Below are 16,002 nucleotides of genomic sequence, written 5' to 3' on the forward strand. Positions count from 1 at the left end.
ATATGAGATCAGAGGAATGGTAATTACAATTTTTTTTGTGTACTATGTTGGTTTGACTGAAAGAAATCTGCAATCAGGCATTATGACAGACTTTCTAAAAGAGTATTGCAACATGGTAAGCATTTAGTTTTTGTATTTTGTCAGTTCACTGAACTGGAATTAACTGGACAGTGTTCTACTAGCGACCTGGTTCTTGGGTTCTTGCTGGTTTCTTGCTTACTTTACAGCCCTGAAGATGGAGGCAACATGTTCAGCCAAACGTTGGTTGGCTTTTGACAAACTACACAGCATTACATTCCAGAAAATAAAACTCTTCATAAACACTGCCATGAAACCCTCAAATCCTACCAGATGGTAAGAAACAGTCTCTTAAAGATGTAACAATCCACAAGCCATAATCCATTAACAGATTTTATGCAGTTACTGTAATGTATTATGTTAAATTGTTCTTGTGAGGGGTTTACACTATACACTTTTGTAGGATGTACTTGTATTGAACTGTACAGAGCAATCAGCTGAGATAGTTGCATTCTCGGGCTATTGCAGATTACTGTGAGATGTTTGAACCACAGTGATCATATTCCAGTTTATACGGTTATTGAATTTTTGGACATCATCCATTGGAACAGGGCGATAGATAATGTTCAAAAAGTCAGTAATTGTATTAATATACCATTGTCACAAACTTTTTAGATCTTATTTATATTGTTGTTTATTCTGCTTAACACCCATGTTATAATTTACAATAGTCCAATATATTTCAGTAATGGGATTTTAGGCTTGTACAGGGGTGAGAAATTTTGCTCATTTCCATTGCATCCATCCTGGCTCTAGGTCCAGCATAGCTTCCTAACCAATAGGCACTGGTGGTTATTTCCCCAGGGTGTGAAGCAGAACCCTTGCCACCATTTAGTGCTGAGGTTACAAAGTGTGAAGTTGTACCGCCATTCACCTACCTGTCTTTATGATGTGCATAATTAAGCATAAGGACAACTTTATTGTGTAGGTAAGATGTTCATGCCTGCACAATTTTTGAAGGATCTTATTTTCTCTGTTCAATGTTAAGGAGTGAAGCAAGACTGGTTCAACCAGTTAGCATATTGCTACTACTACCACCACTAATAGCTTTATAGTTCTTCATTGGGCCCTGGCTGCTTTTTCAGTTTCTTGTACACTGTAGGATTCCTTGGATGGGGTGTCAGCCCATCACAAGGCCACTACCAACACAATAAATGGTGAAATCAATGCCTTAAGTGGAATTTGAATCAATGATCCCAGTCATTGAGTGGACGCAGACATTTCATGCCATAGGTCGTAGAGCCACTGTGATCGGTCTAATAACATACAGTCCCGTTAATTATAAAGTTGGGAATAGGTTCCTCTGACAATTGGGCTTCAAAATTGTTGACCTGAAAGACTAGTTTTACAAGGGTGTGAATACAGAATGATTTTTTTTATTGCTAGTGGGGTGAGACTAAGTCCCTTATAGTGCAGCCACTTCTGGCCTATTGCACCAGCCCCAGATGATTGGTGAGGGGGTGATTGTGGAGCACTTGGTGGAATGAAGATTGGCAGGGGAAACCGAAGTACTCTGAGAAACCCTGCCCCAGAGCCACTTTGTCCACCACAAATCCCACTTGACCGAACCAGGGCCGCCGCCGTGGGAAGCCAGTGACTAACCGCTTATTTATTTATTTACATTTATACAATCCGTTGATCCTTATGGTACAGCTGACCAGTGGCTATGGCGCGGCCAATACAGAATGAGAGTTAATCATCTCATACGTACTGTATTTACGAGTTTGTGTTGTACAGAGGGCAGGAATATTTGTTTGCCGGCAGCCCTCTACAGGGGGCGGGATGGGCATTGTCTAGGCCATTTTTGTATATACATGATTTCTTTCAAAACAATAATAATAAAAGAACATTTGAATGCACATATATGAGTTCTATATACACTGTCAAGACAACGCCAAATTGTACTCTTGCGTTTAATCTATAACACACGAACATTCATCCATGATATAACATTCAGTCGATCTCAATCAAGGAAATCTACGTCTATAACCTAGTAATCCGTGGTCACACTTTTTTTTGTACGCTTTGTATTGTGCAGGTACGTTAGTGCTGGAGTGGGCCTCCTTGTTTGAAAATGTTGGTGATGTTAGATTCTTAGTTTCACATCAATTTGCAGGGCAGTTTTCCTTGCACACTGATTTTCATTTCTGGCCTGTTTACCAGAACTGTTTTTGAAACTGCAGTATGGCATCAGGCCTTGAAAGTTACGTAAATCGTATCCTTTAAACGTGTTACTGCACTGCATACTACCCCATGTATGATGACTGTGGAAGTGTATATTTTTGTAGTATTAGTAAATACTCATGGTGATATGCACTTATATATGTTGTTGATACAACACAAATACACAATACACAATAGGAACAAGCGAATTTAGTTGTAAATAAGGCAGTGTGAATAACAATGTTATGAAGGGAGAGGAACTATATGACGAATTGAAACTAACAGGAATGTACGAAGAAAGCGCAATGCAGCCACTGAAAACAATGTATTGCACTTATGAAATTAGGATATACAGGAATTTACGAGTATACGGCTATAATCATGGAGATGTTTCTAGATATAAAATTAAAACACGAGTCCATTCTTAACATACTGATATTTTACATTTTTATGTTCATGTAATTTTGTGGCAGAAATATGTTTCGCAGATCGTAATATAATAAAGTGCAGTTCGCTGTTAACGCACCCCATGTTATATGTGGTTGTTATGATTGAAGGCTTATTTATTATGATTTAATTCGTTATAGCTTGCAACAACCCAGCTTCCAGAATTTAAGGGTCATTTTTTGTAATACAGAATAAAAAATTGGTCTGTATACCATTTCTGATCACACCGAATATTTTAAGGGCTAATGTTTTTGCCTTAATGGTGAAATAAGCAGTAATAAACACCCAAGATCTAATGTGCATTGTAATTCGGAATATCGTGCAATTTCAAAATAGTATGATGTAATAACGTTCGTATTCATGTGTTTTATGTATCTTTACATACATACGAAGGCAAATCGAAAAGTCTTTACCCCTGTTTTTTTTTCAGCCAAAATATTAGTGTGATTGAGTAACCGGGTTATACATTCAATGCAACGGTATGCTTGGACTGGCCCAGCATTAACTTTCGGCTGCTCTGCAGCACTGCACCACTGTCAGTGGCTGGTGTGTTCAACATGTCCACATTGTATGAGCAGCGAAGTGTTATTCGTTTTCTATGGAGCAAGGGACGAACGCCCATCGAGATCCATAGGGAAATGCTGCCGACATATGGGGACAAATGTCTCACTTTGAGAAGTGCGCTGGTGGTGTTGTGAGTTCACTAATGGCCAGGAAGACCTTAATGACAATGAGCGGTCGGGTTGACCTGAAGCCTTGCTCACACCGGACAACATTGACCATGTGGATGCAATGGTGGAAGCGGATCAGCATGTGCACCTGAAGGTCATTTCCAAGGAGCTTGGCGTTTCGTATGGAAGTGTTTACGATATCATTCACGATTCCTTGGGGCATCGCAAGGTTTCATGTCGGTGGGTGCCTAAGCTTTTGGATGCTCTGAACAAGGCCAAGAGAATGATATCACTGCAATATTTGCATTGTTACTCTGAGGAGGTTGAAAGGTTCCTGGATCTCATAGTCACCGGAGATGAAACGTGGGTATTGCATTTCACTCAAGAATCCAAGCAGCAGAGCATGGTGCGGAAACATCCCGGTTCGCCTGTCACGCAGAAATTCCGCAGAACGCCATCCGTCGGGAAGTTGATGGTCATGGCCTTCTGGGGTTGCCGAGGACCACTCCTACTGGATTTCATGCCACGAGGTGCCACCATCAACACGGACAGCAATTGTGGAGCACTTGCACGTCTGCAAGCTCTCATCAGGAAAAAGTGCTCAGGGATTCTCATGAACGATGTGGTTCTCCTCCATGAGAACACCAGGCCTCACATGGCAAATAGGACCGCCGCCTGACTGCAGTCATTCGGATGGGAGATTAGTCCAGACCTCACCCCCAGTGATTACCACATGTTTGGTCCACTGAAGAAGTTCCTGGCAGGCCAGAGGTTCAGTTCCGATGACGATGCGATAACCACTGTCCTGCAGTGGTTCCGCGCTTAAGCGGCCGAATTCTACAACAGCAGCATCTCCAAACTGGTGGTGCGATGAGACAGATGCCTGAACCGGGGTGGCAAATATGGGGAAAAATAGTCAAAGGTACTTAGAACACTGCCTGTATTTTGATTTCCCTGTATGTATATTATTGTGGCTAAAAAAAATATTGGCGAAGACTTTTTGATTTTTCCTCGTACATACATCAGCGTTTCAGAGTATTCGTAAGTGTGCAACTGGCACTGAATATAAAAGTATGTATGTATCATGACCTTGTATGTTATTCCATAAATTTATTGAAGTTCTTGCTCTTGAAAGTACATTTGCATGCTGTATCTTAACTCTTAAAACAAGACTGTAGTGGATGATTGCTTTCAAAGTTGTAAGGGACCACTTACAGGTATTTTGGAGTCACACTGCTTTTAGAATGCAGTTTATTATCTCTACTAGCTGTACCCGGCCACGCTTTGCTGTGGCGGATCGAGTGAATTCAAAAATTCTGTTGGATAATTAACCGCTTCATCTACTTCCACAACAGTGTTGACGGACTTGTATGTGACTGCCGCACAGTGAATGTTAGACTGAATGATATTGTTAAGTTCATAGACGTCTTTGTTCTTGGCCGCAAGAATAGCTCGTTCACTCAGCCTATCATGATTCTTATTATTGGTTTGAATATTGGGAAATACTTTTTCAACCAGTTCTTTTGACGTCACTAAATTGCAGAAGTTATGAGGCAACAAAATTCGTCCTGAGGTCAGATCAACCGGCACCTTTCCGTTCCCAATTTCCAGCAATTGATGTGAGAATATCTCAGCTGATTGATTGTGTTGCAGCTGGACATGCATATTTGTAGTTAATTTTAACGTCTTTACATGTTGCCACAAAGTAGCAAGCATTTATTTCGTCCGCTGGTGTCAATCAAGGAATTACAGGTAATGTTTGCCTGAAATCTCCTGCAAGCAATATTAATGCGTTCCCAAATGGTCTGATGTTTCCATGCAAATCTTGCAATGATGGATGAAGAGCCTCGAGCGATTTTTTGTGCGCCATTGTGCATTCATCCCAAACAATAAGTTTGCATTTCTGCAATACCCTTCCCATGCCTGATCCTTTGGAAATGTTGCATGTGAGAGTTTCAATGAATTGCATGTTCAATGGCAATATCAAAAGCGGAATGAGCAGTTCTTCCACCTGGTAGCAGTGTCGCAGCTGTTCCGGGCGACGCAAGAGCTAAGGCTATGTCATTTTGGGATCGAATTTCTGCCAGAATCAATCTAATTAGGAACGTTTTACCAGTTCCTCCTGGTGTATCTAAGAAGAAGAATTCTGCAACCCCATTATTGACAGTTTGCATTATTTGATCATAAATGCCTTTTTGCTCAAGCGTTAGCTTAGGAATAATTGATTACACATACGACAAAAGATCACCCGTGTTGTAATTTTGTTCACGACGCAATTCTACATTGAACGAAGCAGCAGCAGATGGATTCGGTGATGGCATTCCCAATTGATTGAGAACTTTGTTCGCAATTTCTAAGCACAAATCTTCAATCATTATCAACGCTTCGTTGCAGATTTCTGCTGTGAAATCCATGTTCATATTGGAATTTTGCTTGCATATTCGACGGAAAATATCTTCAGCCATGTGCGATTTATATTTCTCACATAACTCTGTTGGAGATGAGGGAGAGAAGGCGGTCAATATGATTGCAAACAATGCATGAATTTGATGTGGATGTGACATGTTGCACGCGTCAGTAATGCATGTAGCGTGTTTGGGTATGTCACGCTACAAATAACTTTACGCCGTATTAATCATAGCAAATCTTTATTGTAATTCACTTGCACACTTTACAATTATTGCCACTTGCAGTATTAGAGTTACTGGTTACACAATCTCTCGGCCAATACTTCTGTATCTCTTGGTGTCTAGGTTCCAACCTTCTTCAGCGGCAGCTATTCCAAAAGTGACTGGGTGAATGAATTCAACCCCCTTTTATACCCTCGGCCGCTGCTATGCAAATGAGCCTTTGTCATAACCGCGGAAACGCTGCTTTGTTGATTCCGCGATTCCTACGCAACGACCCATTGTTATTGCGTTGTCTCTGTGGGAACACTCCATGTATTCATCGTAACCGTGGAGATTCAATACAGTATCGCTATTGTTACTTCCTATGCAACGGTCTGTTCTAGCGTTTCCATAGGGGTGACTCTTCTGAATTCCAAATTCCAATTCTGTTTTTCAAAAGAAGCATGTTTTTACCTGTCACAGGTGTGACATCTATATAATAGGTATATAAAAACGCACGCATTCGAATGCAACGTTGTGTCAAAATTTCGAAGCAATCGGTGAAGAACTTTCGGAGATTTAAGATCCTGAACAAACGAACATTTACATTTTTTATTTATATAGATATATCACTTGTAAATGAATGACATAATAGAAGTATTGAAAAGGAAGCTGCATAACAGTTACCTGAATGTGTATTTTTGTAGTCAGTATGTTAAATATTTCTTTATGTTCGCATATTAGAAATTTTTTGTAAATTGTTGATAAAGTCCTGAATTCTAAGCTATGGGATATCTGGGAATATTCTTACAGATCCCTGTCAGAAATATGGCTAGCAACTGGCTAGGGCATGTTCAGAGTGGAGAATAATCCAATCAACAGTGAACATTTACGGGATAAATAGCAGAAAATTAATCAATAGAAATAAGTAATGTGTATTTTATATTAAACCTTAATTGTGTTACAGATACTGTTTCTATCATAACATCAGATGGAAGAAATTTTGTTGTGAGTATTGTACACCATAGCAACACAGCGTCTTTTTCTTCTATAGAGAAATGTTTTCAATCTTGTGAAAATGTATAGTGTAGCACAAAAATGTACATTTTGTGTGTATACACATTGGCGTATGTTGAATGATTTTTTTCAGGGGACACTGAAGGGTTTTGACCAGACAATCAACCTAATACTGGATGAAAGCCATGAGCGCGTATACAGCACAAACCAAGGTGTGGAGCAAGTTGTGCTGGGGCTGCATATTATTAGAGGAGATAATGTGTAAGTTCACAGGAAACAAAGGAAAATGCCATTTCATAGTTTAATGTCATGGAACTCTGCTGTTTGTATGATATGTATGATGCATTAATCCACTCCTTGCCTGAATTTCGATAGAGTATAAAGAATCTAGTTATTACAGACTAGATATACTTGCAGTCAGAACTCCTTACACTAGGAAACATGAAAATTGTTAGTTAATGATGAAGCAGAAGTGCACAGTTGGAGTTTGCCAGCAAATCTGTAGTGACCTCATAGTGATATAATATTCATTAAATTATATACCTTGTCGGAAGGTTTTGAATGTTGTCTGATAGAAGTGCCACAGTAGTCATACATAAACAGAATCCATGATTTTAATTCCAATTAATAAAAATTTATGAAGTTATATGCCTCATTTGCAGTGCCATTGTTGGTGAACTTGATGAGAATTTGGATTCAAGACTAGACCTATCAAGCATCAGAGCTGATCCTCTCAACCACGTTTTTCACTGATGTGTTTTAATAATTGAAAGTATTGTGTGTATTATGTATGTATATATAAGGAGTGATTAAATGCAATAATTTTACCTATATTAAGGGCATTCCAATTTCAAGCCCTGGTTCCATTTTCACCCTTTGCCAGTTCCATTTAAAACACTAGTGTGTGAAGCTCTCAGGCTAGTTATTTTTGGGAATTAAAGTTTTAAACCACATGTACAGGTAATGTGCACACTGGTTTAAAAAATGCAGTATGTTGAATGTTTCAAATTATTTCAGCGTGAAACTTTTACAGCATGTTACAAAAATATTGTCACGTGTTGGGTATGTCATGCAACAAATAACTTCACGTGGGTCTCGGATTTAGTGACTCTTTATTTGACACTCACACTTATACACCATGCAGTTATTATCGCTTGTGGTACCACGTGACTTCTGCGACATCTTGACTAGGTTCCAACTAGGTTGTTTGAAGGGCTAGATCTCAACTGTCGTCCCGTAGCTCTGTCGCTCTCGACTTATGTAGGTGTTCTGCGGACTGGATACAAGACACCATTCGCCAAGGTTCGATCTCACTTCTTCGGCAATCCATTGCTTTGGGAACGATCTCTATAGATTACGGCGGTAGTGTGTTTTGTCTCATCCGTTGGTACTCAACGGCCTTCTGTTGTTCATCTCCGGGGAAACACGTTCGTTGTTTTGGCATTGTCTACGCAGCGGCCCACTGTTATTGCGTTGCCTTGGAAGTATCTACTCCAAACACGTTACAATATCATATTGTGTGAAGAAATAGCACAGTACCTTGGTGAAAAAAATAGTTTTGTCCCAAGTTATTATGCCTTAAATAATCTACACACCTACATGCAGATCATATCAATAACAATGTATCAGAATTTCTGTAAGTCTTTAATACAGTATGCGCCAAAATATACAGTACTGAAACTCACACGTGTGTTTGTCCATGGGGCATAGCTCCAGCCGCACATGTTCCCAGTTGTGTTGTGCAGTTGTTGTTGGAAATGGGTCTCTCGATGGAAAAAGTATTCATAGTTGAGTATTATTTCTGCTCATACAGAAGTGGTCGTGAATGGGGACTGAGTTTGGAAAATGTGACAGAACAATTCTAAAAGAGATTTAATAAGATGGCACCAAGTAACACAGTTATGCTGTCTATTGTTACTAAATTTCGCCGTTCTGGTAGTGTACTATGTCAACAGAAAGGGAAGTCTGGTCGACAATTGAGGATGAGGAAGGCATGCTCTTACCGTTACCCAAGAATGCTACAGGTACATGGTGATTGGACCATTTCTTCAGAATTTGAGAAGGATCTGTCATGCAAGTGGCCTTCACATGAATAGACAGTGGTATCAACAGGACGGGGCGACCAGCCATACCGCTCGAGAATCTCTAGCCATGTTGCAGGAAAACTTTCCAGGACCAATCGTTTCATGTGGTACTCACTTCCCATTCCCCCGATCTTACGAGTACACCACCTGATGCCTACTTGTGGGGAATGTTAAAGGAGAGTGTGTTCAACTGTGAAGATCCATCAAGAACTGTGTCTGCATTACATGAGCAAATTGTCTCCTTTTGCAGGAGTCTGCAGCAACCTTTGTTCTGGGATATGATTGAGAATCTGCATGAACGATATGAACACTGTCTACAGCAAAGCGGTGCACACTTCGAAAACTTACGTTACCCATACTGTGGTAAATCAACATGCCAATGGTGTGTATGTTAGTTTCTGTCAGGAGAAATAAACTCACAGATGACAACAAGGTAATATTGTTCATCTTTTCACTTCAGTACTGTATACTTTGGCACATACTATGTGTGGAGTATGTTGACAGTGTTATTTAAACATACTATTTGTAGTTTCACATACACAGTGTGTTCAGGTTCTGTTAGGACTGTGTTCATTAAAATAGTTTCTGTCAGGAGAAATAAACTCACAGATGACAACAAGGTAATATTGTTCATCTTTTCACTTCAGTACTGTATACTTTGGCACATACTATGTGTGGAGTATGTTGACAGTGTTATTTAAACATACTATTTGTAGTTTCACATACACAGTGTGTTCAGGTTCTGTTAGGACTGTGTTCATTAAAAATACAAGACGTGAATTATTTTCAAAATTTCACTCTTTTTATTCAAAATAGTCTCCTTCTGAATCAATACATAGCTGGAATCAATTGAAAAGTTTTTGAAAACAGTTGCTGTACTCCTTTTGTGGAATCACATTTAAAACTGTGGTACATTCCCTTTGGATGTACAGCATACCATCAAAAAATGTTCGAGGGACTCAAACAATCACTACCATACACACTTTTCATCATTTTGTACACTTCTCCAACTGTTTTGCCTAACTTCAAAACAAAATTTGATATTGGCTCTCTGTTCAACCGTCATTTTCCGATGAGCATCAGAACAGTACTGTTACGTGGTGCAATTCAAAAGTTCCCAAAATATATTAATGAAAACTATTACATCTTACCTAGATCTTATTCTGCACCATCACCTTCAAAGTAGTCCCCTTGGGAGCACATACACCGATTCCAGCGTTTCTGCCACTTTTCAAATGCATCCTGGAAGTCTTTCTTTGTTAGGGTGTTTAGTACCGTCTGCGTTTCCGCTTGAATTTCCTCAACTGTATCAAATTTTCATCCCTTCAACTTGATTTTCATCTTGGGGAAGAGAAAAATGTCGATTTTCATCTTTGGGAAGAGAAAAAAGTCGCATGGAGCTAAGTTTGGCAAGTATGGTGGGTGGGGAACAACTGCCATCTTGTTTTTAGCCAAAAATTCCTGCACAATGTAAGCCGTATGCGGTCGTGCGTTGTCATGGTGGAGTACCCAGTCGTTCGTGCACCACTTCTGTGGACATTTTCTCCACATGTTCTCCATCAAACGCCTTAGAACATTGTGATAGAACTCCTTATTGACTGTCTGACCAGAAGGGACGAACTCCTTATGAACAGTCCTGTCAGTATCAAAAAACAGATCAACATGGACTTAATGTTGCTCTTGACTTGTCGAGCTTTTTTGGCCGAGGTGAAGAAGGGCTCTTCCATTGCGACAGTTGCTGCTTGCTTTCAGGGTCTTAGCCATAAACCCAACTTTCGTTACCAGTGACAACCTTCGAAAGAAAGTTTGGATCCTCTTGAAGCTGTTGCTGAAGTTCCCTGCAGACTTCCAAGCGATGCTGCTTCTGTTCATTTTGCAGCAGTCGTGCCACAAACTTCGCCGCAATCCTCCTCATGTTCAGTTCCTCTGACAAAATTCGTTGACATATACCATAACTTAGTCCCAAGGTGTTACATAGGTCTTGGATGGTCAGTCTACGATCTTGCAGAATCAGATCCATAACTTTCGCGACATTTTCTGGTGTTTTGCCCGTTGACGGCCGTCCCGAATGATCGTCATCATCAGTCAATGTTCGGCCATTTTTAAAACGCTTATACCAGTTGTAAGTTCGTGTCTGGCCTAAACTGTTTTCACCAAAAGCTTGCCTCAACATTTGGTGCGTTTCTGCAGCGGTTTTCCCAAGTTTGAAACAAAACTTTATACAGACATTCTGCTCTCTCAGGTCAGCCATCGCAAAACCGCAAACTCACGGAAACACAACAACGGAAATACGTTCACCAACAATAAACCCAACCACTCAACTCAGTGCTGCTTGCCACACTGATTCAAGAAGGATGTGTGAGGAGACACCTAGCGGTATTTCGATGTACTCATAACCATTTGCGCGCAAAATTCAAATTTTGGAAACTTTTGGATTGCCCCACATACATTCAAAGTCAGAACACATGATACAGTGATGCTTGCGCTTTGAAATTACAGACAGCCACAGCTGAAACTTCAAGAATCTTAACACCACAACTTGCCAACAGATGGCATTGCATGGCAAGATTTGAAAAATTGAGTCCTAACGGATCCTGGACACACTGTGTACACCAAGATTGGATTTGTATCAAGCTATAATGATATAAATGGATTCTTTATGTATCAACGAACTTAGTTATTGTGCAGCATGTGACTGAGACTCACCTTGTCCAGACCTTCAACCAACTCTGCACTTAAGAGTTCAAAATTAGTGAAATTGGAAGTGAAGTTTCAGCCAATGATTTTATGAGACAATGAATGTCACATGATAATAAGGACTTTGTTGATGATTACAATCAGTGATGCTTGATCACACACAATTTGTGACTGACAGTGACAGTGTAAACACTGATTATGAACAAAGAATTGTGACATGATGAGCAAGGTGTAGGGTGTCAATGAAGTTGATGTGCTGAGACAGCCCCCTGCTGATGTGGTCGAACCTTTACCTGACTGTAAGGCAGGAAAGTGACTGAATCTAGCTCTTCATCGGACTGGGCAACCCTTATTCAATCCTGAAGATGGAGGGGGATGTGTTCTTCTGAAACTTTGTTTGGCTTTCAACAGACATCAGAGTGTTATATCCCAGAATATGGTAGTCTTTAAGTAGGCTTCTTTTAGGTTACACAATACCGGTAATTTCTGAAGACGAACTGAGATAACAAGAACATCATCTCTTTGCCCTAGCATAATCTTACTGATCTGTTTAGATTCATAAAATTTCTTTGCCTTTTAACTGTTGCAGAAAGTAGCATTTTGTCTGGCTTGACAGCATTCCTTTCTCAGCTACTTAATTCCTTGGCAGCCCCAACCATGCAATTTGAGGCTTTGAGTTATTGCTGTATTCCCCTGATTCAACAGCTCTTAGGATAATCCATAAAAAAATTGACCTTTTTGCTCATTTTTCCTTCACTTTGCCTTCATCTGAGCTGTCTCAGCCACTAGAGTCTGTTAAACTGAATATTTTATTTCTCTTTTCATCATTCCTTTGTCTTTCTCGAATTTTTCCTTTGGCTGCTTCACTTGTGACAAATTTTGTGAAAAGTGGTGAGTCCTCTAATGGTCCCATAGCTGTGTTCATGGAAAACATGGCATGGGTGTTCTCAATTTGAAAATTACTCAAGTCAGACTTTGTCATATTCTGAGCTTGAAGAGACAGGTGCTTCCATTCCAGAACTTCTGGCAAATATTAAGTAGTTTTCTTATCACAGACTCATTGTCCTCTCTGAATACCAGGCACATTTTTATCCACTCCAACACAGGTTGGAGTTTATCTTGGAACTTGTGCTGTGACTGACCTTCAAGGAATTACAACAGTGTTTTAAAACATTAAGTCATTTGACAGTTGTGGCACTTGCAGCCATTGTAACTTTGCAAAAATGAAAACTAACACCACACATGACCACACCACTAAGGAATAGCTAGAACAGATAATACAACTTAACTCTATTGGAATCAGGTACGAACTGAAACTTTAGATGAGTCATGATGCCCTGCAGCATGTCTATACAGGTCACAAGACAGCTCATAACAGGCAGAAGATACATCTTTTCATTACTTTCATGTGCCAGCTTAATTCCAAAGATGTATTGAAATAATCGCTGTGTGCTGTGGGAATTGCTGCATAAATTTCACCATAAGTTTTCCTAAACTAAAGTCAAAGGTCAGGGTAAAATGTTGATCTGCCCTAAGATATTGTGAGTCAGATACCAAATGAGGGCCTTACTTATGAGCTCTCAGTTGGTACTAGAATGAGCCATATATCTTACTTAGGATGTCATAAGCATTTTAGCAAATCTAAATGACGGGAAATACCAGACATCCATGGTCTGTTACAGGAATAGATTTAAATTTTTTAACTTTTTTATTTTTCTGAGACCTTATGTTTCACCTGCTCGAATCAGTTCCATCAGAACCTGGCAATTTATATCTTTTCAACTTTTCAGTAACAATTTCAGCATCAAAAGGACTAGGATCTGGTATTAACAGCTCAGCTGTATGTCTATCTGCCTAACGTCATTGACCGTATGCACAGTCAAAAACAAAGAAGTTGTTTTTCCAACTCTTCAAAATGTTCTAGGAATCTGCAAGCAGATCACCATTCTCATCCTTCACTAAGTTACTGCTAGGCTGGTAACCCCTCTTAAATTCCCTTATTCTCTATACAGGTCTCTAATATTCATGTTCTTACTGTTTGTTGCCAGCTTATTAATTTTGTTCGTTGTTCATTGTTCATTTCAAATTCAAGCAGATCCAGATACAGGTTGAGAAAAGTATATTCACAAGCCATTGGATATAGAATGAGTCACATACCAGAACAAATGTTCCAATTAATTACTAGAACAAGTCTAGGCAACATAATGTAAAATATACATAACATAGACATAGAACATAAATAAATATTATTACAAAAAATTTAATGCAAATGAAGAAAGTATTAACCATTTATATAATAAAATTCCTCCAGTTTGTAAAGACAGTGCAACATCAGATATCTTCTTAAGGAACTCTTAAAAATTTTAGGCATCTGTACAAGCTTTTATAATTCAAGTGGTAATTTATTAAAATTTTTAATACCAGTGTAGTAAACACCATTTTGATACAATGATAGAGGAAGTAGGAAAATTTAAATTTTCACAATGTCTGGTCTGTACATTATGCCTAATTAGTCAGGTATTCCTTCTTTTTGTTCCTGAAATGCCTGCTTCTTCATGTCTTATATTGTTCAGATTATTTGCATTTATTTTGCTTGGATCCTGTAACAACTGCAATGTGGCTTGTTTCCTTTGATCTAATAATTTTGAGCATCCTTTGTAAAACCATGGCTTATGCTTCAATTCGTGATAATGTGGTTTTTCTTCAGCCAAAATTTTTTATATTCTCTAATAACTTCCCAAGCTATTAATAGCCACCTCACCATCTAACTAACTGACTGATTTAATGGAGCTGAACCCTTCTGGAGAAGCCATCAGTCGTGCAGCTACTCAAGAACTTCGCAGCATCTTATGGAACTCGAAGGTTCAGTAGCATGAAGAAAACAGTCTTCTGGGATGTGGCGCCGTGTAGATGTGGTGTTAACCAACGTTTCGGAGGAACGTATTGCCTCCATCTCCAGGGTAGAAGAAAAAAATAAGAAGATCCGCAAACGAAGAAACAGCGCATGTGCAAGCAGGCTAATGTTGGAAATAAACTCAGCTATATGAGAGCAGGGAAGGAAAGGACAGGTCTACATGGGAAATCGGTGCAGAAGGAGAGGGGAAGGGTCTGAGGAGCAGTAGCAAGGTTAGAGCAGGTATAGGATATTGTGTGAGGGGAGAAAGGCAAGGTTAATTGGAGGGCATTAACCCTTAAGGGGGGGGGTTGCTATGCGAGTCGGTCATGGACCAAAGTCTTCTTGTTGTCAAGGGGGTCGGGTGGGTGTTGGGCCTCATGCAAACGTTGAAACTTCTTGCAGTCATCAGCGGACAAGTCCTGGGTCAAGTGCAGGTGTAATTTAAACAGTTCTCTGGATACAACGTCCAGCTCCCACCTGGTGTGGTGGGTGCGTTCACGGAGCAAACAGAAGCTAGTGCATCAATAGATCCTGTTGGCAGCGTCAGAATTTATATGGTGCTTGAACTGAAGGAAACGAGGGATGGTGTTATAGTCTCTGCATCTAAGAAGGAAGGGAAGGGTACAGAGTAGCTTGGTCTTCTTGGTTTGTAGCATCTTGAGTCGTCGAATGCGTCAATGAGTAGCCTCCTCATAGAGGAACACTATGTCAGTATGTTTACATGAGCCCTCCACTGGTCTCTATCCTGAGGTAGATCGATCCAGTCCATAACAGCCACCCTATCTCTCCAAGATCCATTTTAATATTTTTCACCAATGTCTTGGATTTTCTAGTGAGCTCTTTCCTTCTGGGTTTCCCACGAATGTCTTATATGCTTTCTTGATCGCCTCATTCGTGCTAATGCCCTGTCGATCTCAGCGTCTAAGTTTTCCGAATCTGCGATAGCTTATTCAGTATACGAGTATTCGCGGCTACCCTCCACATTTGGAGGTTATAATAATAACATGCTGATTTGAGCAAAATGTGTGCATTTATTTTCTTTGGATTTTATAGTAAATCATTCTGGTCCATCATTTGCAATCTGTGGCTTGGTGGCTCCTACAGTCTGAATTACAGTGCTTAAAGCGGAAGTTTTAAAACTGCCCTGTCAGGAATCGAACCCCGATTTCCTGGTTGACCAGTCCGCTGTGTCTCAAAGATGTAAACAGTTAAACTAGTTATATTGTTTGCTAATACAGTGCAACTGTGTCATAATTTTCTGTTACCTATAAAAATTACAATGAGTTTTGTCATTTACAATGAGAAGCATATGAAGCTTAGTTGTAGGATATGCTTTATAT

At 39.8% G+C, this 16,002-nt stretch overlaps 1 protein-coding gene across 2 annotated transcripts; it reads left to right on the forward strand.

Moving 5' to 3' along the window:
- The first annotated feature begins 2,079 nt into the window (after positions 1-2,079).
- Positions 2,080-9,554, forward strand: LOC111869232 (U6 snRNA-associated Sm-like protein LSm8). Of its 2 annotated transcripts, none has more exons than XM_023860591.2 (4): positions 2,080-2,293; positions 6,936-6,976; positions 7,119-7,246; positions 9,320-9,554. In XM_023860591.2, the coding sequence occupies exons 1-4, from the start codon at positions 2,263-2,265 to the stop codon at positions 9,462-9,464; spliced, it is 345 nt and encodes a 114-aa protein (XP_023716359.1). In that variant the 5' UTR covers positions 2,080-2,262; the 3' UTR covers positions 9,465-9,554. The 2 variants fall into 2 exon arrangements, with proteins under 2 accessions (XP_023716359.1, XP_023716360.1); XM_023860592.2 differs by lacking the exon at positions 9,320-9,554 and adding an exon at positions 7,648-7,818 and having other exon boundaries at positions 2,089-2,293.
- The last annotated feature ends 6,448 nt before the right edge of the window (positions 9,555-16,002 follow it).

The sequence above is a fragment of the Cryptotermes secundus genome, unplaced genomic scaffold (genome assembly GCF_002891405.2).
Source record: "Cryptotermes secundus unplaced genomic scaffold, Csec_1.0 scaffold3042, whole genome shotgun sequence".
NCBI lineage: Eukaryota > Metazoa > Arthropoda > Insecta > Blattodea > Kalotermitidae > Cryptotermes > Cryptotermes secundus.